Source organism: Protomyctophum bolini, assembly GCF_963924005.1.
Source record: "Protomyctophum bolini genome assembly, chromosome: 23".
Classification (NCBI taxonomy): domain Eukaryota; kingdom Metazoa; phylum Chordata; class Actinopteri; order Myctophiformes; family Myctophidae; genus Protomyctophum; species Protomyctophum bolini.
Window position 1 is genome coordinate 15372161 of NC_137884.1, and position 23395 is coordinate 15395555.

The 23395-nt window shown below is 43.0% G+C and overlaps 2 protein-coding genes across 2 annotated transcripts in view; one reads left to right on the top strand and one right to left on the bottom strand.

Moving 5' to 3' along the window:
* The window catches only part of chchd3a (coiled-coil-helix-coiled-coil-helix domain containing 3a), a 108497-nt gene extending 94695 nt beyond the window's left edge, over positions 1 to 13802 (bottom strand). The window contains exons 1-3 of the mRNA XM_080757047.1: positions 13510 to 13802; positions 9547 to 10188; positions 8796 to 9315 (exon numbers count right to left, since the gene is read on the bottom strand). Of these exons, the coding sequence (XP_080613173.1) occupies positions 8796 to 9315; positions 9547 to 10188; positions 13510 to 13590 (1243 nt within the window). The 5' untranslated portion in view covers positions 13591 to 13802. The remainder of the gene's footprint in view (positions 1 to 8795; positions 9316 to 9546; positions 10189 to 13509) is intronic.
* A 7715-nt stretch (positions 13803 to 21517) lies between these two features.
* exoc4 (exocyst complex component 4) overlaps positions 21518 to 23395 on the top strand; it is a 153663-nt gene continuing 151785 nt past the window's right edge. The window contains exons 1-2 of the mRNA XM_080757717.1: positions 21518 to 21626; positions 23076 to 23265. Coding sequence (XP_080613843.1) covers positions 21547 to 21626; positions 23076 to 23265 — 270 coding nt within the window. The 5' untranslated portion in view covers positions 21518 to 21546. The remainder of the gene's footprint in view (positions 21627 to 23075; positions 23266 to 23395) is intronic.

Consider the following 23395-nt stretch of genomic DNA (forward strand, 5'->3'; position numbering starts at 1 on the left):
TCAAGGCTTATTGCAGAACTGTCACATTTCTTTTTACTTTTCACTGCGACAGGTAGAGACAAATAGTAGGGAGTGATGCAATCAACATTTCTTCTGAGAGAATATATACTCCAGTCACTCTGGGTGTACTTCTTTTTAGAGTTGTTCTGATATCAGTATCGGGAAAGGTGCCGATATACTGCCAAAAATGCCGCCATCTGCGATTCGGCGAGTATGTCAAGTCTGTGCCAATCCGATACCGCAGTATTTGTCACATGACGATGTAATTTACAGTCAGTGCAACATCAACTGAAAATACCAATTCATATCTTACTGTAATACGTATATACATATATATTTTTTTAAATATATATACATACATATATATATAATATATATATATATGCAGGCGATTATACACATATTTCCTTTCGGTGTAGGGCGGTGCGTCAGCTAGGTCAGAAGGTAACTGGGGTGCACGGCCCGACAGGTTTGGGAACCGTTGCGCCTAGTTATTGGCAGTTGAATGTAGTCTAGCAACAGATGTATAGAGTATATACATGTTTTCTTTTATAAAAGGCTTTTCTGTCCTGATGAATAGGAACAGTAGTTAAACTCCTGCCTCTACAATATTAACTATACACTATAAAGTCAGATGGTTTTGTCAGATAGCAAAAACAGACACAACTGTATTTGTGTAGGTAGAAGCAGAAACTAATAACAGCGCTCTGACAAAATGGCAAAACAAAGTGTTTTGCCAAGGGCTTTTTCAAGATGTCTTTTTGAAAATAATAAAATAAGAGAAGAAAAGACATCAGTCTAAAATAAATATAAATATTGTTTTCCACTCTCAACCAAACAGAGTGGTTCTTGAGAGGGGAAACACTGTCTTTTGTAGTCGATTTACTTCCATCAATATCTAGTTCTTCATCCAAGCCAAGGTGGTGTTTTAGACAATACAATAGATGGTAAATAAAAAAGGTACATGGTGAATTTATATAGCACCTTTATCCAAAAGCACTTTACAATGTGTATTACAAAGGGGGGTCCCCAGCAAAAGTATTTAACATAGCATCACGTTAGCTTCTCAAAAATGTTCTGTAGGTTCTAATCTAAAATACTTTGGCTATTCAAAAATAGATCAAAGCGAGTCACTTTGTACTGTGCTCCGAACTTGTAGATCTGCTTTTGGGAAATAATTAAAAAAAGATATACAAAATGCTTGGAGAGTTTTGAAAAGCTTTGATTCTCTCTTCTGGAGGTCTACCGTACCTGGCACAAAACCTTTTCAGGGTGTGCGGGGGAGGGTCTGTAGCCAGTTACATATCCATGTGCGGGTCTCATTGACATGAAAATGTCAATGAGAGAACTGTCAATGTCAATGAGAGAACTACTGCCCTACTTGACAGGTGAAGTTGATTGCTGTTGCCATGCAGTGACCCTCGTACAACAGTTGTGTGACAGACATGACATTTTAATCAGAACTCACTATTTCAGCATGTTCTCTCTTATGTTTTACCCACAAGGTCTCCTCAACATCTTAAATGAATAGGGAACAACTTCCACCATCCACTGCAAAAAAAGATCCAGAAAACAAACAACATCTTGGATTATTCATCCAGCCTGCTAATTAAAAGGAGAAAAAAAAGTTGCAACGTTCAGGCCATTCCTGAAAGGTTGTGACCATTGTTTGGCAACCATTGATTGTGTGTGTGTGTGTGTGTGTGTGTGTGTGTGTGTGTGTGTGTGTGTGTGTGTGTGTGTGTGTGTGTGTGTGTGCGTGTGTGCGTGAGTGCGTGCGTGTGCTGATGACACCATGGTCAAGGTTGAGCCTTCCACACAACGTCTATAAATATTCATTGGACAGAGGGAGCCCACACACTGTGCTGTACTAATGGCCTGCTGAAAGATGTGTCTCCACCTATAGCTGGACCATAGAAGAAAGATACATGAGGTGGACTAAAAACAGGAGAAGAGTAGGAGAAATGTGTGTGGATGGACGGGTGTATTGTCCCGCTGTTGAAACCAAAGATGGTTAATTAAATAGATGAACCATTTTAGGATTTGTGTACCATTCGGCCTCTATAGTGTATCGTCATAACAGCCGAAAGGCGAACTGACCAAAAAAAAGGAAAGAATTCAGAATATTCTTATCTCGCCCGGTATCATTGAGGATGCGCTAGGACGTCTGAGGACGTCCTATGTATGCGTCGATTGGGACCCCTATGACGTGTGGCAACGTCCTATGTACGGAATCGGTTAATGTTTTAAGATTTTCATTGACGTCGGCTAAACAGGGGAGGGAGATGACGTCTCACTCTTGCGCAACATCGAGGATTGCGCAACAGGCGCTCCTACAGTAGGCTGTGGAGCAATGCGATCCGTTTTCATATCAATAAACTTCGTCTTTAGGACAATACTTTGTCTTGGGCGTCGGGCGTTACTAATAGAAAGGACGAAGAACTTCGTCCAGGGCGATGGGTCGTGTTAAAGCAGTGAACCAAGCGATTTCATTTCAAGGACCCCACATAACTTTAGTGTAGTGTACAAATGAAAGCAAAAGGGCCCATACGGGTATCGGCTTTGTTCCATTTATACACGCTCAGACGTGCAGCGGTCCATTAGGAACGCCCCCTCCAGGACCCCTGAGGGTCCCTGGACCCCACTTTGAGAACCACTGAAGAAGGAACAAAAGGGTTATTCTGAAGAGGGGCCTTCAGAGGCACGGGTCTCACTCTGGACATTGGTTGTTCTTTTTCCCTTTTCTCCTTCCCCTTATTTTCCGCCCCTTGTTTGAACGTGGTCCAAGGTGTCCAAGGACTTGTCTAACCCGTTAAGACCCGAGGCCCATTCCACAAATGCTTTATAAATTCAGAAGTTCCCGAAATAAATAGAAAAATCGGATTATTCTCAAACTCAGATTTTTCAAAAATGTGCAAAACTAGCAGATGTACAAGCTATACACAAAGTGACGCACTATGAGCTCGTACATCTGCTACTTTTGAATAGCCAACGCTAAACTGTGAAATGACACGCTGTCCCAGTTTCAATGGGCTAGGCGCGAGGCAGGAGCGTGAGGAAGTGATAATGGTACAGATTATGCCCTCCGTGCAGGTCCTGGGGTTAATGAAACTTCTGATGAGAAACGTAATTTAGCTGCTTGTCTATTATCTCCACCGCCGATAGACTGTCCTCCTACCGCTCCCCAGGTTTTTCCATGGGGTTTAACGACTGGAGGAAATCAAGAGCAAGGGGAGAGAAAGGATGAAAGAAAAAAAAACAGTTGAAAAAGATGATGAGTTTTTAATCTCTTTAACATTTACATGTCCTACTTGGAATTGACACGGGCTCCTGTCGTTTCGGAACACTCTGACCCTGAACCAGCTTTCGCTCAAGGATCCTCAGACGGTATCAGAACCTGTTCACCGGTTGTTCCTGAGGGCCTGGCTAGCTATCTGAAGAGCACCTCAGCTCTCCGGGTTTGGACGAAGGTGTGACAGTGAATTATGAGTTGGCTGGTATGGTGGTTGGTTGTGAATGTCATACACTGGCGAGTACGGACCGCCTACGAGCTGACATAACACTTCTGCTACTGCTACTTACAGTTATGAATTTGAATTGAAAAGTAAAAGTTTCCACGCGGCAGAGACGATATGTAACGGGCATAATCGTCAGTTTGTTCTCCGCCTTCCACGATGCAGATTAGCTATGCTAGCTCTGGCACCAACCAGGTCAAATAAAACAAACAGTGACCCAATCAGAGCCTTTGAAACTAGCTCCTCGCCACTCGCCCTACACACTTCCACTCGGTTTGAGCATAGATATAAAAATAATAGAGGCAAAAGGAGGATAAATCTCGGTCGGGCTCTACTTGAAAGCACACAAGAGCCTCGACAAAGTGTGCCTCCATAACTGTCCAGTGGAAGTAAAATGAAAGAATAAGCCATAAAAGCTGTGCTCGACACACACTCCAACCGGTACAAAAATTAAGTGTCGATACTGTCATATTTATCTTTTAATCTAAAAACCAATTAGCACAGACAATGGAGGAATGCTTTTTTGACAGGCAGAAAAACCTTATAATACATCACACTGAACATGGCCCATGCAGTGCAAATGGAAAACAGGGTTATGTCTTTGTGTGGAATATGTGAATAAATGCTGATAAATGTCACATATATTAACTGGTGAGGACAACCAGAAGATGTCACCAGTAATATTATGTGACATTTAGCAGCCTATAAAGACTTTTAGCCCAACACCAGAGTAAGCCTTTAGCCAAAAGGAGACCTGCTGCTGATAAATGGCATGGGCGGTGTTGCTAGATTTTGCAAGAGAAACAAGCAACCAGGTCTACGTATGTAAACAATCCCAAAAGAAGCAACTATAGGCCAAGTTTTTTTTTTATCAACTATTTGAAAATATAGAAGATCTACAAGCTCACAACACGTCATGATGTGTGAGCTTGTAGATCTGCCATTTAAAACATATGGGGGGGGGGGGGGGGGGGGGAGTGAAATATTTTTAATAACTTTTAAAAACATTTTAACAACACAAATCTTGTATGGGGGCTCCCCAGCACAAAATATTTTCAGATGAGGAGAACTACACCTTTAGAAACAGAAAAAGTCCCACTAACGTGACTTTACAAAAAACAAGCCTGAAGTCACTTATAATAATCAGACATGGCAACACTGGGCATTGGAGCTGTCTTGAGTGAGATATAAACTTGAGCTAGCCTGCAAAAAAAATGTGAACATGTGAACCAATCTAAGGAAAAAGTGCGTGTGGCAAAAGCGCGCGCGCACACACACACACACACACACACACACACACACACGTTAATGAGACCCAGTGGTTTGTTGTGTGAAACTGCGGAGGTGTCGTTTTAATCACCGGAGTTAGTGTGGCGTGGCAGAAGTTGGCCTTTTTTAATTACTTTGCCAATTGTGCGCCGTCAAGGATGGGGGAGCCTTACCCCCGCACCCCTCTGGTGATGTCATCCTGTAGAAAGAACTTTCTCCCACGCCCGAGCTCCCCAGACACCGCTACCCACTCACATGCCCTTCACTTGACATTAGCAGGAGGACCCTCACACTCTCTAATAATCAATATCGGCGCCTTGTTTTAAAACAGGTTCTTAAAAGCAACACCATGTAACTTTCCTGTTCCACATCAGATTTCTGCTCAAATCTTTAACACTATAGAGCCTGTGCATGCAATATTAATGTCAAACTAGAAATATAGGTCACGTGTCTCACCTAGACACCGGACCTAGATGTCTCAATAGAAGAGCATATAAGAGCATAGAAGTATAGAAGAGCAAAATATTGTATACTCTACCGTACAGATTGTACTGGACGAAATTAAATTTGAATGATAAAAATAAGTTACATAGCCTGGTCACCCTAATTTGGGCATATCATCATTATACTGTAGGCTGAAAAAAACTCAATAAGTAAGTAATATTGTGTTTTTTTTGGGGGGGGGGGGGTTTCTTTAGTGAGGTCTCAGGAAGCCAACTAGTCTTCCAAACTGAAGGACGAAGAATATATGTCACCTTAAGTTCACCGCCACGGTGCCAAGATGGAGCCAAAATGGAGAGCCACTAATTGCAGCATCAATTCATTAACGTTCTGACGAAAAAATAATTAATCATTTGATTAACAGTTGGGTGATGGCAATGTATCATAATATGGCCGAGGCTAAATTGAAGTGCATTATTTAAGGAATGAAGACTAATTAAAAATCTGCAAGTCGAGAAGTTTGAGAGTAAAGTCCTCAGGTACTGTAGCCTTACAAAGAAACACCCACACACTGACTAAACATTGATAGAATGTAATCTATACGGCTGCACTCTGGACAATTCTTTCCTTCCTAATGTTTGCCTCTAATTAAGCAAGCTACTGATGAGAAATCCTGTTGAATTTCAATAGTAGTGTTAGTTCAGTGTTGTCCCATATATACTGACCCATTTGCAAAACTCTGTGTGGAAATAATTAGGGATTTAAAACAAGGTGACATTCAGGCCGTGAACCCCTAAAATAGTCCTATTTGAACTGGAGACCCCATACCCTGACAAGCACTTGGAATTGTAGACATTACTTTTAGTTTGACGCCACAGAAATAGCAACTCTACAAGCTCACAACGTCTCCCACGGCTATTTTCACAATGTTTCTTACAAAATATTGTCTAATTTGGTGTTAAAAAGTCTTAAAAACCATTAAATAATAACTTCATAAATGTGCAGATACCCTGTATAGTGTATACACTTATACTGTATGTTGTATGTTGTTTCTTGTTTGTTTACTGTTAAATGAAAAAACAATGTTGCACATTAACCGAATCATCTGGGGACCCCACAAAATCATTACTCAGTTTGGGAACCACTGAACTTAAGTAATGTACGAGGAACACATTGGCAAGTCAACAAAATCATCCATGAAGAAGTGGTAGGCTTGATGCAATCACATATTAAAGTTCATGTCCCAACGCATTCTCCCCTAAGACAACACGTCTCACAGAGTGAGAGTGTGTTGCCTGGCTACATGTCCCACACTATGGCTTAAATCCACAGAAGAATTATCTGTGTTCAACATTTTGTCAAAAACATCCATTTACAGTATATTTTTTGCTTTTGCTTTGCTCTATCTTTGCCCTCATTCAGTATTCCATATCCTATGAATTATGCATACAGTACGTTTGATCCTCTAGAATTTGGGTGATCTAAGAGTATGCATACCAAATGCACCGGTGATGAAAACAAGTCAGTCACTTCCTCACTGAGAGTTTCACTTGGAAACGGAGAAGCAGGAAGTGTAAAATCTAACATGTCCCCTGAATGTTATTTAATTCACCCGATATTCACCAGATATTACAAAACATGTAAACGGTTACCAGCGATCATATCGTTAATAGAAATGAGACGCAAATTAAGCTTGTTTTGATCCAAAACACAGCCTGGAAAAATAATCTGAGATATTAGGATTCTAAACAATCCATTCACATAGAGAGCTACCAACACCTCCATGTGTATTGCTCGACTGCATTAAAAACGGGGGAGGTTTTCCACCATGGCGTGAATTGCATTCAACTCCTGTGTGGTAGCAGCAAGTGTTTGCATTGGCACGCCTGTATGGGTAACTTTTGTGAGAGTTACAAATATATCCTCTCAAATCTCTGATTGACAAACATAGCAATTAGCAAGCGTTCCGCTGACTAATTTAATGCAAGAGAACCGAACACAAGCACTTTTATTGTCAATTACGGCTGCCTTCCCTGTCAACAATAATTCCATCCTACCTGGTGTGTGCTTGGTGTAATCAACTTTCCTTTGATTTAAGGAATAAATCATTTTCAATTATTCCTGTGATCTCATCTTTTGGACGCACGCTGCCTTGATCCATATGGAGAAACTTCCATAACTTTAATTAAATCCGTGCTACTTTTAAGTCAGAATAGCAGGGGGAAATCGAATCGAGCACAACAGACTTAGTTGCGCACTGGTGTTATTGCGTGCAGTAAATAGCAGATATACAAGCTCACAGCATGTAGCATTCGTGACACGCTGTGAGCTTGCAGATCTGCTATTTACTGTCTGCGCAGCAGTGCGCACGACAACGGCACGCCAACACTTCCGTGTCGCCGTGATGGGTTACATTCAGCAGCCAGCGAGTAGTGCATTCTGAGCAGCTGATGGATGTAAACATCATTTGAGTGGGGATGGATGCTTGGCAGTTTAGACTGGAGAGATCACTTGACTAGTACCAAGAATGGACTGGAGAGATCACTTGACTAGTACCAAGAATGGACTGGAGAAATCACTTGACTAGTACCAAGAATGGACTGGAGAGATCACTTGACTAGTACCAAGAATGGACTGGAGAAATCACTTGACTAGTACCAAGAATGGACTGGAGAGATCACTTGACTAGTACCAAGAATGCTGCATTTTGATGACTTCATGTCATTCACACCGTGGCCACATGGCTACATACAGTACACCCCCCACCCCCCTTATATATAGTTTTTGCCGATCCCCACTGATCTCATAAATGGCGCATATGAAGTCCTCAAGACAGAAATCCGTCCCCAGGATGGAGAACTTTAACCCTGCATAAGCCAGCAGACTTTTCACTTCTGTTTATTTCCTGTTTACTTCAATCGCACGACAACCTGAGTGATACAGACGTACAGCCTGATTTGCTGGGACCAGGTTACATACATGTACGTATACACAGGAACATTACCTTTAATCCTCCCAACACTAAAACATATCGTCATTACGTCACAATCGAAGACCAATTACACTCTGGCATTGGGTCCTTTAATCCACATATTTCTTACGTCATCATTGAGAGCTAGTTATACATACACACCATGTAATCTGGTCCCAGCAAATCAGGCACAATTTGCTATTTTAATTTACAAATTACATATACTGTATATGTACTGTATATAGCTCTCAATGATGACGTAAGACATATGGTCATGATCATGAATGTAATCTGGTCCCAGCAAATCAGGCACAATTTGCTGTTTTATTTGCATACGCATCAAAAGTGGCAGGTTGGCTGGGACGGTGCATACGGACCGGGCGAAAATATTACTTGCGCGCTCTGCTTGCGCAAGTAATAAAGAGAGAATATTATGACGTGAATGTAAATTTCCCTTCATTGTCAATGCGTTTACAAGACAAACTAAAGACAAATATTAAACCTGTGTATATGTATAGGAGGGGCTAGCTCCCCTCAAACTTATTTAGTTGAGGACAGCCCTAACAAAAACAAGCATCAGAATCAAAATCATAACTCACCAGCTGGTGCCGGAGGAGGTGGAGGAGCGGTTACAGGCTCAGGGACCACCGCAGGCTCCGAGGGCACCACCACAGTCTCTGGAGGGGCAACCTCAGGTTCTGGAGCAGCAATCTCAGGCTCTGGAGCAGCAACCTCAGGCTCTGGAGCAGCAATCTCAGGCTCTGGAGCAGCCACTGCAGGCTCTGGAGCAGCCACTGCAGGCTCTGGAGGAGCAACTTCAGGCTCTGGAGCAGCAACCTCAGGCTCAGGAGCAGCCACCGCAGGCTCTGGAGCAGCAACTGCAGGCTCTGGAGGGGCAACTTCAGGCTCTGGAGCAGCCACCGCAGGCTCCGGGGGGGCCACCGCAGGCTCCAGGACATCCACTAGCTCTGTGACAGGAGCTGCTGGTTCCACGGTGGGCTGAGGAGGTGCAGCTGGTTCACTAGGAGCAACACATTCAGCCAGGGGAGGCGCAGCGACTTGCTCAGCAGCAGCAGCAGCAACAGGAGCGGGCTGAGGAGGCAAAGCTTCCATTGGAGGCTGAGGGGGAGGAGGAGGAGAAAGAAGCTGGGCAAATGACTCAGCAGGGAGGGCGGAAACGGGTTCAATTACGAGGACAGGAAGTGGAGATGATACGGGTTCAATTATGGGAGGAGGAATAGATTCAGTTACAGGGGGAGGTTCAATTATGGGAGGAGGAATAGATTCAGTTACAGGGGGAGGTTCAATTATGGGAGGAGGAATAGATTCAACAGGGAGATGTTCAATTACCGTTGGTGGGACAGATTCAGATGCAGGGGTCGCTTCGATTACGGGGGCAGGAACAGATTCAGATGCAGGGGTCGCTTCGATTACGGGGGCAGGAACAGATTCAGGTGCAGGGGTTGCTTCGATTACGGGAGATGGCAGAGGTGGAGCAGGCAGAATTACAGTTTCCACCTCAACCGGAGCGGGAGCAGGGGCAGCCAAAGTTACCAGCTCAACAGCAGGAGGCGCTGCCTCATCAGACTCAAAAGCAGCAGCGATAGTTGTAGTCGGGGGCAGAGGAGATGAGATTACCATGTCTGTGGTGATGGTGGGTACTGGTACCTGTTCCATGGGTGGAGCAGGAGGAAGCAGAGGCACTATCTCTGTGGCAGGTGGGGCTGGTGGAGGAGGAGATGCTGGGAGTACAGGGGGCTCTACGGGAGGAGGCGGCAAAGAGGTGACCGGGTCAAAGGGAGCCACGGGCTGCAGGAGTGCAGAGGGACTGAGGGTGGCGATGGAGGGGGGTGGTGATGGGGCAGTGGGTACCACGGGGGGAGGAGGTGGTGGGGTGGAGGGCACCGCGGGGGGAGGAGGTGATGGAGGCGTGCGGAGGGGGAGGGGAGCAGGATACGGCTCCCTCATGCGGTTGATGACATTCTCAGAAAGCTGCAAAAAGAAGAGAAAGAGAATATTCAGTGATAGAATGATGAATAGTTAAGTTGCTGAAAGTTAACTTTCTGCAAACAACTCCATGTAAATAGTACAGTTAAGAGTATTAAACAGTAGTGCAACATGAACTGAAGCATTCAAAATAATGATGACTGTAAATGACACATCATCATGTGATAAATTACATGGCCACAGAATAGACTGACATACTGACCAATACTGATACCAGCATTATCGGCAACTTTTCAGATACTTGTTATCGGTTAACTATAATTATGAGTAATTATGCGTGCTTATAACAGACTGTAACGATAGTGTTATAAACATAGTCCAATGAATTTATACTTGAACACATGATAGACATGGGACGCATAGTAAGTGTTACCCATTTTTTTATTTAATGTTAAGACATTTTGTTTTAATCATTTAGTCCAGGCTGCCGTCGTGGTGGTCCGGGCACCCTAGGCTGCAATGCCAGCCTGACACTGACAGCTTGCCGCGGGTTTGAATCCCGATCCTGATGACCTTTGCTTTGTCACTCCTCATCTTTCTACCCATTTCCTAATAGTATTACTATTGTATGTCTTTAAATGTCTTGATGAATTGAATATGCAGGACCACAATGTAAACAAGCAAGTTATCCTTTATTGTATAGTACCTCTGTACCTTTTGCTAACTTTTAAAGCAATCAATAAATCAATCATAACCCCTGTAAGATGCACAAACACATCCCATGCATACAGACAAGCAGGTACCCAAATACCCAATAATTTGTTGTAGACATACTGCGGCGCGACAGCTTAACTAACAACACTGCAGAGCTCAAGAACCTGATGTTGTGGAGGGCAGCGATCTAATCTAATCCAGGAATCCCGAGTTGGTGTTGGGTAGACCTCACTCTCGCAGTAAATTAATTCGTTTGTATTATAATCGTACATTTAAACTAACAGGGTATTTATTATAAATTTACAGATATGTACAAATACAAATATTAGGGGTAATGGTAAACACACAGGACACAGCTCCGCTTGACTTGCAAACAGCCTTTCGCTGGTCTTTCAGATAGGGCCAAAGCAATAACAAACACCACTAGCGTTTGTTTATACCAGTAGATCCAACTTTACACGTTGAAAGTGACTGAGCCGAGATATGAGATTCCGTCACCTCCACATTTCAGCCAGAAAGTTATACTTTATGAACAAAAAGCAAAAGCTGCTGTTGTCAGACATCTTGTCCAGGGCATCGCCTCTGATGGATGGACATATACAGTAATAAATTACAGAGACTGTCCATCACCACCCCTGGGTGGAACAACATAGTATTAAGTAAAGCAATGTTCTGCAAACTTGCAATAGGGCTGCACAGGGCTGTGTCCGGGCTAGCTCAGTCACCCTTCGACCACAAGGTCATAGGTTCGATCCTGGGCACTGCCAATTTCGATGGTCCTTGAAATTAAAAAAATAACATCCGTGTGAAGTGAGGGGCGCTCTCGTCATCGTACATCATCCAATAAAAAAATTAATATACTTCTTCATAAATTAATTTGTCAACTTATGTTATTATCTTTTCACCATGATTTATGTAAGATGACAACATTAGGCTTTTCATGTCTGGGTAACTCTGAGGACGTCCTAGGGGTCACGGACGCCCATGGTGTGTATAGGATATTAAATGGTTGTGTTTACCTTCAGAAGACAAGTTAGATTGCAACTACACTGATTGCATGTCACAACAACAACAAAGATAAGCATGTCAGTTTCTCCTGGAAGCTTGACTTGTTCTTGTTCAGTCAAAACAATATTTAGATCACCTCTGGAATATATAGATGATGGAGGAATGTTTTAAGGCAGGGGTCTTCGACGGGGGGTGGGGGAGCAGTCATAGGTACTGACTGGATTATTTTACATCTACCACTTGAACCCTTGAATACCTGATTCGGGGAGTAACATTAACCTATAATAGCCGATCTACAAGCTTACAAACGCCTCTCAGATCTGCTCTCTGCTCGGCTAAGAGGTTTGGTGTAGAGGGAAAAGACCAAGTACAGAGCTGAGCCAAACATCAAGTTTACGGTAGCCCCGCAAGCAGAACCCGAATGTAGTAAAGTTTCTGACACTTTTATGACTTTACTGCATTGGGTCCTGCTTCACGTGGGGCTGTCGCCAGTTACGCACAAACAAATACAATGTAAACACGCCATGAGACGGACTTCTGCGCGCTTTTACCATGGTTATTCATGTATTGACTTACGAATGTGCGAACTATAAGTACCTTACATACCATACCGACACATCTCCTGTGTCGCGGAAGCCGTTAAGTATTTTTAATCCATGATTGATTAAAAATGTCGCTTCTTCCTACCTTGTTTATTGACACCTCATTGTACCGCCTATCTGGCTAGCTAGTGGTGCTACAGCTATGACGGAGCAGATCAAAGGCAGGGACATAGCCCGCAAAGCCAACCGCACATCGGGAGGCGGTACAATAAACGGTAAATAAACAAGAAGAAATCAAAGCGACATTTTTAATCAAACATGGATTAAAAATACTTAACGGCTTCCGCGACACAGGAGATTTTATCAGAGGTATGTAAGGTACTTATAGTTCGCACATCCGTAAACAAACACAATAAAAAGCGTCGTAATACCGCGCCGATCGACTAAACTATGAGTTTGTGTATATCCGCGTCCCAACAATCGCATTGAAAAATCTTAGCGTGACCAGGAACCCTACGGGTCAGCCCGGTTCGGTTCGGATTGGGCTGACCCAGGGGGTTCCGAGAGGGGCTAAGTTTACGGAGTATTGAGGTTTTAAGTGGTTAAATGTTTGAAACATTAACATGAATCCAACATATTAATAGAGAAGCTAATGTGTAAACAAACAAACAAAAACAGATGATAGTGCTGTCAAACAAGACCATGCCGATATCTGTGAAATCTATGAAAAAGTAAATCTGCAACTGCAACACAATGTTATACAATATTATGTGGTGGAGGCGGGGCTACCCTCTTCATATCATATTCTCTCTCTGTCTCAGCTAAGGGGTCCTTGGCCTGAAAAACGTTGAAGACCCCTGATTTAAGATTATGTCAGGTTCAGGATGTCAGGTTCAAGTTCAACTGTTCAACCAAACGTCAACAGCTACCATGCAGACTCACACACACCTTACATAACATTCATAAACAGTACATTCATGACATGTCTGCCCACTCAAAACAACCCGTGCGGCTGAAAACATCGAAACGTGCACACACAGTCCATATATAATCACCGTCGTTAATTTAACAATAACAAACAGATGTGTTGATATTAACTAACCCTGATGCCCTTCACCACTGTGACGTTCTCGTTCTCGTCAGACTCGAACGAGACGCGGCGCGTGCTGTTGTTCGCTCCCATGGTCTGCAGATCGGATCGGAGTTCTTCTGGAACCCGGTTCTGCTGCTCCACGTGCGTTTATTATTATTCTAGGGCAGCGTTATGTCTCTATAAAGCTGCTGCTTCAAGGAGCGGGATGGCGGGTGACACACTGTAGCAATAAGGTGCCGCTGGCTGGGGCCCAGCACTGACAGATATAAACACACACACACACACACATACACTATGCACCTCTGCAGTATGCACCGGCTACTTCCTTAGCATGTGACGTATGTGAAGGAAGCCAGCTCTCATTCGGCCACGCTTTGTGCATGGGGGATTTTCATTGGTTGCATTTTATTCGTGAGGTTCTTTGAATTATATACAATAATAATAATAATAATAATAATAATAATAATAATAATAATAATAATAATAATAATAATAATAATATAATTATTATTTATATTGCACCTTTCATATACATTGCAAAGTGCTTTGAGTTCAGACGTGTGAGTTCAGCACCCTGGCCAGCTCCGTTTCCTAGGCCAATCGTTCCCAGGCCCAGGGGGATCCCCAAATTATTTTGGGGAGTCCCCAGGTTATTAGCAACATTGTTTTATCACTCATATCAACAGTAAACATATACACATGTTTGTGTACCTTTTAAATGCGTCGTCTAAAATGAAAAATGAAATAATAACAAGATCAGTTGGCTATACGTCAAAAGTAACCAACAAACCATTTTCAAATGTTTCTGTCTATATAGGGGCGGCGGTGGCTCAGGGGTAGAGTGCCTGGATGGGAACCGCAAGGTTGCCAGTTCGAACCCGGGCTCCCCCAGAGTTACTGTCGAAGTGTCCTTGAGCAAGACACTGAACCCCTAATTGCTCCCGATGTGCTAGTTGGTGCCTTGCATGGTTTCCGCTGCCATCGGTGTATGAATGGGTGAATGTAATGCACAATCTATGTAAAGCGCCTTGGATAAAGGCGCTATATAAATGCACCATTTACCATTTACCATTTATAGCATTCGGGAACAAACCATAGCATTCGGAGATGTAGTTTGACCGACTCAAAGTAAATGTAATGCCTCAACTCCTACCACTTTCAAAGTGCTTAATTATAGTTCAAATACTATTTAAAATATTATTCTTTTGAGGGGTCATGGCCTGAAATGACCATTGATCTAAAACATAACACAATGACAATCCCAAACACCAACCCCACCCCCCTTCTCACACACACACACACACACACACACACACACACACACACACACACACACACACACACACACACACACACACACACGCACACGCACGCACACACGCACACACACACACACACACACACACAGTCACACACACACACACACACACACACACACACACACACACACACACGCACACACATTCACACACACACACACACACACACACACACACACACACACACACACACACAAGCGACCTGCACGTATCCGCCTGGGTGAAGGCAGACTGCTGGGCGAGAGCAGACACTTTGGCATGGTGGGTCAGATCAACATATGGAATTAATTCTGTACTGGCCATATATGGAGCGTGTCTTGAGTGTACATGGTTTGATGAGCTCCATATCTAATTTAACATTTGTGGAGTTGGTCACCTGACCAAAAGCGGTTAACAAAACTGGTCGACATGTTCTGTTGCCCCAACAGGGGCAGAAACGGGCAGAAACAAGGCCACAACCACGCTATTTACACACACTACAACTCGCTTACAATTCGCAAACCTGGCAACACTTCTCCGTGTTCTCATAGGCCCTCCAGGCCCGCCCCCACAGCTACTTTTCACTCTCACAATCGGCCATCTTGCTTTTTACTTCGATGCGCGAGTGGACATTTAATGCAAATACATTAATTATAGCTCCAGCAAGCAAACACAAACACCTCAACTCCATCTCATTGTGAATAAGAATTCCGAGGGGAAAAATAATTTTTGGAACGCCACTTTCACCCAGTATGAAGCTAAATGTGGAAGCCGTGTGTGTCACACCAACACTGGTGACCCAGAGAATCCTGTGCCGATTCTCAGGCATCTGGCCTGAGGCACTGCCTGCGAGTTGGCTCTGCGTGCGCTTTTTCCAACTCTCACTGATTTATCCAGCTCACACGTCAATCACAGTCAGCAGCTCTCAGCCTGCACACACACGCACGTCTGTCTTGCGCACACGCGCACACACACACACACATACACACACACACACACACACACAGACACACAGGAATAGCCATGCAGGCTAAGGCGAGTGGCAATTTAATGCAAATAAATTATTTATAGGTCCAGCAAGCAAATCATGATGGTCTGTAGGTCACAATCACATTCCGATTTGAGGGGTTGTGTTTTGTATGACATTTTGGCCAGTAGTTTTATATCTATCTCAGCTTTTGCCTGATAGCACACATGCTAACAGTGCTGACCACAACGTTAGCAGCATTTGATGACAGCTTGCCATAGCAACGTACAGTGTGCGCAGACCTAACGTGAGCTTCTGGGACAGAAACTTGCGTTTTCATGACAGCAGCAGCTGCTGCACCCTGTGATAGATACTGTGCTAAAGATGCTAAAGCAACACAAAACAACATCCACACGCAAAACAAACCAGGGACCAGGGTTGCCACATATCGTGGATGTGAGAGTGAAACAAGCAACCAGGTCTATAAAAATGTTAATAGGCCAGTTCAAAGTAGGTAAATCAGAAATGGTCCGGAAATTAGTCTTAAAATAATCAATTATAGTGTTGACTGTCACACTTTGTTGTCTAATGTTGTTTCAGAGCAGTGGAACTCAAACATTTCCATGTCAAGGACTACCAATAGATAAACAAGTCCAAAGTAGCTTATAATGATCAGACTTGGCAACACTGTCTCTAGGTTGAACGTTCGACTTTACAAGCTCACACATATGAAATATGTTTTTTTGAATCTTCAAACTGAGACATATTTGATGATAATACTGTTAGCACAGTCATCATACTCCAAGAGCATACAAATGGAACCAAATGGACCCTGATTTTCCCAGAGAGCAAATGGTATCAAATGGGGGTCTGTGGCCTAATGCATTTCAAACTGGGGCTTCTTGGTATTATATTCTCTGCATATCTTATCAACTTGGGGTGAATATTTCACCACAATACTTTACTGAATATTTCACAAGAATATAACACAAGAGTCAAATGTACGGTCAAATGTAATCACAATATAGGCTACAGATGTAAATATTTATGACACAGTAAAATGTCGAAAATTAGTGCTATCCCCCCCCCCCACACACACACACACACACGACAGGCAAGGCTGTTGTTTGCATCGTTAGCAGGCAGCAGCTACCTTGCCACTGCTCTCTGTGACTGTAGTTGTTTCACCATGTTTGCGTATTTATGAGAAATAAAAAACACTTTCTGTTATTATAATAATTTATAACCCATCCGTTACTACATGTGCAGGGCACACTACTGAGTTTAAAAACACAGCTGAAACATGAAGTGGAGTCTGTCAACTCGCAATTTCCTTCTTCCCATATTGTGCTGCAATGTAACTAGGATTCGCCGGCCGAAGGCCGGCGAAATTCTAGTATATATACATGTATATTCTTTCACAGTGAACGTTTTTAACTCAAATCTTTGCTTCTGGGGGCCCTGGTACAAAACATTTTGAGATGGGGTTCGGTGGCCGAATACATATTATTGTGGGAGTCCTTGACTTGAAAAGCTTGAGAACCACTGATTTTTCTGAAGAACTGATAGAAATTAGGAGACATTTGTAGAATCTGGTCTTATAGGTCTTAATGGTTTAACATAAGGTGCTATAAAGTAACAATGTAATCCAGGGGTGCCGTGGACGAAAACATTATTTACAAGGGGAGGCAAAATGTTTGAGAATCACTGCTGTACAGGACGGCAGTGGAAATAAGCCTTTGGCTTTTTTTGCGTCTATCCTTTTGATAATGGTGTGGCATGCAATTAACGTTGTTGCATAAGCAAGCATGTATGTTGCATTATCAATAAATATGTCAATGTCATGTACACATTTCAGGTATTTTTACTTTACTGGAGTACTTATTTGAAAACGTTAATTGTGCTAAAGCACTAGAATTTTATACATTTCAAAACATGGGGCCTTCTGCGAAATGATAGGTACTTTATGTATACATTTTGATGCCAATACAGTGTAACAGACTATTTCTACAATTATACTTTTACTTAAGTATAAAACTTAAAGGACCACTTCACCACTTTTCAACATATCTTCATATAATTGGTCCTCACTAATGTTTTTGATAAAATACCACCATTTATTTCTACTGTGTCTGTGTCTCATAGGAAGGCTGTGGGCAGTTTAAAAACTGCAATGCAAACTTGCAAAGCATAGCATAGTGACACGTTCGGTAGGATTTTGGCTTATTTGGGCACCATCTTTCTGGGCTAGGATGCTATTGGCTGCCAGTCTGTAGTTCGTAAGTTTTCTTGTCAGTGACGCTCATGGTGCTCAAATCCACAGAGGGGTGCCCTGGGCGCGGCCATTACTGAGGTGTAATCCATCCGTATAGGCCAGGTGTGGCTAATCAGTGCTGCTGTGCTTAATGGTACACCTCAGTAATGGCAGCACACTGGCAACCCTCTGTGGATTTGTCTATAGCAATCAGAATAACCCGAGTGAAACTCCTCCCTATATATGCACTGGCCCTATATCCTCTCTTCATAATGTAAATAGTATCCCAAGCGGCATACTTTACTACTTATTTCGATGGAAATAAGCGAATTAGCACAACAACCCAACCCCCAATGAGGGCTTATATTAGGGGAAATAGCCAATAATGCACTTTTGCACAAAATAACACCTGGACCTCTTTGGTGGGGATATGACAACTACAAATAAAGGTAAGAAAGCCTTCTAGCATGGAATTGTCCTTTAAGTTAACAACTCTAATTGACTCCAAAGCCACAGCTCACTTCACATTATGGTGTAGTGATTTTTTTTAATATCCAACGTATAAAACGTGGATAAATGGGTTTAACATTTTTGATACTGTATTAACACATTTAGCTGGGGACCCATCAAGGGATGTATACATGCAATGTATACATATAGGCTTTCAGGCTATTATCAATTTGCACTGATCGATCACAAGGATTAGCTCCATTAAGACTCCAGCTATAGCTTAATTCTGTATATCCCCCCCCTCTCTTGTCAGTCTGCCCAAACACAAAAATAATAACCTTGGTCCACCGTCCAGGGTTATTCGAGAGCCCAGGCAGCGAGGCCCAGTAGATTAGCTGGACCGATGGGATATTGGCTGCAGAAGAGCGGGTGGCGATAAGAACTTTTAAATTAGACTCTGCCCTGGGAAGCTGAGGCACCTTCAAAGGAAAAGAAAGTGTCTCCCGCATGACAGGGTGATTGTTTCTTTTTTTCTTTTTGGATGGGGGACACAAAGAGATCGCCCACAATGTTATCTGCTCGGTCCACCGGCACATCAATCAGGGCGGAAGCTGCTGGGAATCGACTCCTTCCTCCCCAGAATCAATGGGCCTCTCCTATATTCTCTCTAGTACAGCAGAGATTGTCAGAGATACTGCGAGGTTCCACCAAATCCAGAAGCACTACAGTATATGTATCTAAATGGGGGGAGACCATTAAGTTGCTGACACACACTGTCTCTCTTCTTCTTTCTGTTCAAGCATCCTTTTTATCAGCCTCGGGGAATCAGATTCTGAGAAGTGTTATATGCATGCAGTGAACAGTAGCTGAGATTATCTCTCGTTCTTTTCATGTCACTGCCTCTTACAAGAAATGTGTAACTGTAGACTATATTAATATAGAGCCTATCATCATCATCACTGTGGGGTCTATACATACAGTATACGGCCTGCATGTGCGTGTGTGCGTGTGTGTGTGTGTGTGTGTGTGTGTGTGTGTGTGTGTGTGTGTGTGTGTGTGTGTGTGTGTGTGTGTGTGTGTGTGTGTGTGTGTGTGTGTGTGTGTGTGTGTGTGTGTGTGTGTGTGTGTGTGTGTGTGTAGGTGCATGGGCTTATGTGCTGTAAAATATGACCCCCCATGAGTCAAAAAACACTTTGAAACAGACACTCATGGTTTGAGCTCACGGGGGGTAACTACTTGTCAGTGGGGAGTGTTGGCTGGGAGGAGTAGGACTAAGGCCCTATACGTCCCAAGGATGAATGCAAAATTTATATCAACATCTTAAAACCCAAATGTTGAATTGTGGGTTTGAGCTCACATGCCCTTTTGATGTAAATCAAAAGGGCGGGGGGGGGGGGGTAACTACCTGTCAGTGGGGAGTGTTGGCTGGGAGGAAGAGTAGGACTATGGCCCTATATACGTCCTCTCTGGGAGAGTTGTCCATACGAATCGTCTATGATACGAATGCACTTGGCTTTCTTAAGCACCTGTCTTTGGAATACTTGATCCAGGCTACTGAAATGTACTCCGGCTATCTTTGATGCAGTTCTCACAATCCTACTGAGGTGTTTTTTGTCCTTTATGTTCAGGTTTCCATACCAACAAATTATGGAGAAGGAGATAAGTTAGATAACTGACTCAATGAAAGCACTGTAGAACAGTTTCATCATAGTTGCACTGGAAAGTGTATTTGGATGGCTGGTGCAAGGAGAAGTCACCACGCTAAATATCATAACTGAAGTTGTGGACATTGAAGTGATGCACATCAGCGTCGGAGAGGAACAGGCACTCACAGGAATCTCTTGGAATCCACATGAAAGAAATGCATTGTGAGAAGGAAGACATGGCAGTGTATCCCAAGCCGTGCATATCTACGGCTTCCCAAGCCGTGCGTGCCTTTTCCCACTATAGGCTGAGGAAGAAATGCCACTTGACAGTTTTCAAATCAGTCTCATGGTGGCGCTACAACAGGCCAAGTTGCGTCTCTCTCTCTCTCACACACACACACACACACACACACACACACACACACACACACACACACACACACACACACACACACACACACACACACACACAAACACACACACACACACACACACACACACACACACACACACACACACACACACACACACACACACACACACACACACACACACACACACACACACACACACACACACACACACACACACACACACACACACACACACACACACACACACACACACACACACACACACACACACACACACACACACACACACACACACACACACACACACACACATTGGGGCAGCGGTGGCCGAACGGTTTGCGGAGTGGTCTTGATATCGGAAGGTCGCGAGTTCGTTTCCCCGGACCAGCACATTAAAATTACCACCACTGAAGTACCCTTGGACAAGGCATTGAACCCCTACCATGAAATGTTCTACAGGGCCTGGCTGTAAACAAGTTCTTGAGCTTAGTCCAGTTACCCTGCAGGTTAAACAGACCTTTCACACACACACACACACACACACAGACGGAACGCAAAACATACTCTAGTCTCCCCATGCCTTCGGCCTGGAGACTAACGAGAGGAGAGGGGATAAAACAGAGGCATGGATTATCCCAGCGGTTCTCAACCTTTTCAGGCCTTGACCCACCAAAATATTAATATTTCATCATGGGGACCCCTCCACACTGACAACTTAAGCACTTGGAATTGTAATTGAGGAATTCAATTTAGTTTGACTCCTTGACTCGGTTCCACAGATGAATATTGTGTAACAGTGAACAGTTTTTGGATTGAGTTGTACTTGAAATGTACTGTAATTCTGAAAACTGTTAATCAATAAATCAATCAATCAATAAAGCAATCAATCAATCAATCAATCAATCAATCAATCAATCAATCAATCAATCAATCAATCAATCAAAAACCATAATCCCCTCCACCCCCCGTGAAGACTACAACTCCCACAAGTCCTTGCTCTAGCCTCGCGCTCTCCTCTTCCTGTTTAGGTTTTGTCAGCTACAGCTAGCTTGTAAAGATGGCAGCTGACACAGGCAGGTACAGGAGTGCAGTGAGCAAAAGCAAAGACCCGTCCGGTCTGCTTATATCTGTCATAAGGTAAAAACTGTCATTATATCACTATTACGGTAATATCCTTCATACACTAGAACACTGCTGTTTCCCGCGTCTCGTCTCTACTCCACAGATATCATGATACAGCATAGCCTTCTAGCTTGCATGCTAAAAACAACATCCTTCCTGTGTTTGTTGTCGTTTTTTTTTATTAGTAAACAACTGCTTTATTTTGACTGTCTTTGTCGTCCAGGGTTTTGTGCAGTTTATATAATATTAACAGTATGAATGATACGAAACGGGTATATTTTTGGAAGAAAGGAGACCCTGTGTGAGATATCGGTTATGAATTAAGAACAGCTGTCATTGGATACAGGATAGGGAGACAGGACATACGCGCGAGGGAACCAATGTAACATTGGCTATTTTGTCCAGAATGTAAAGAAAAACATATTTGGATTTAATGACGTGAACATGCACGGCACATAATTATCAGACTATTTCCTTCAACTTGTTTATGCCTCAACATGACGTACTGCACGTTTTGTAGCAATTGTAGTAATATTAGACATATTGTCGAATGTTTAAGCATGTATACTTTACTTAAAAACATTTTCCATTTTCTTTTTAAACATTTTGTACAAAATCGCCAATTTTACATGGAGCTGCCAAGATGTCCCTATAGTGCCTACTATCCTCCGGCCGTTACTGTCATTTCATTAATCATGGTTAAGATTATGCTATTGTATGTATTAGCCCTGACTGACCTTTAATGGCTTTTAATACCTTTTTAATACCAATTTGGCCAAATGGTCAACTATTATGTAAGAGAGGCAAAGGCACACAACACCTCACAGTGCTATTAACAATTTAATTGTGTTTTTTAGCATTGAACATTATTGGAACGTCTGTATTTCTTTTTGCCTTTTAGGCTTCGTAGTTCGTAATCACATACTGACTGACACATTTAATTTTCTTGATTTTTTTTTGAAAATGTGTGGACATTTTTCAACATGGAAACAATTGACGATTACCGGTATGCAAAAATAATTGCGATTCTCTCAAATGATTGCGATTAGGCCATTATGTAACTGACAGGCCTACTACTGAACTGTAATAACTAGTGGTGGAAAGTTTATTTACTTAAGTACTGTACTTAAGTAAAATGTAGAGGTATTTGTAATTTTGTACCTTACTTTGCGATGCATTGTGAGCTTTTAGATCTGCTATTTTCTAGAGGTTATTATACATTTGTAAACTAGAAATGGGACATTCTGCACAATGAGTACTTTTAGTACTTTAAGTACGTTTTAATGCCAATACGTTTCTACTTTTACTCAAGTACATTTTGAATTCCGGACTTTCACTTTTAATGGAGTAGTTCTATATTGCAGTGTTTACACTTTTACTTGAGTAAAACATTGAGTGCCTTTATCCACCGCTGCCCTGGTGGTTGCGCTCCCTCCCTCCCTCCCTCCCTCCCTCCCCTTGCAGGACGCTGTCCAGCAATGCGGGTGTCCAGGACCGGGAGACGGAGAAGAGCCGCCTGGAGGAGGCCTTTGAGAAGTGTGACAGGGACCTGGACACACAGATCGTCCAGCACTACGCCGAGCTCACCACCGCCATCAAGACCTACCAGAGCATCACGGAGAGGATCACCAGCTCCCGCAACAAGATCAAACAGGTACCGCGGGATTGGTGACGACGTCAATATTGTAATTAACACATTGTCTATATATATACGTATAAATATGTTTTATATCGCTTTAGTTTATTTGGATCTGAAACGACAGCGCTAAAATCCATCCTTTAGC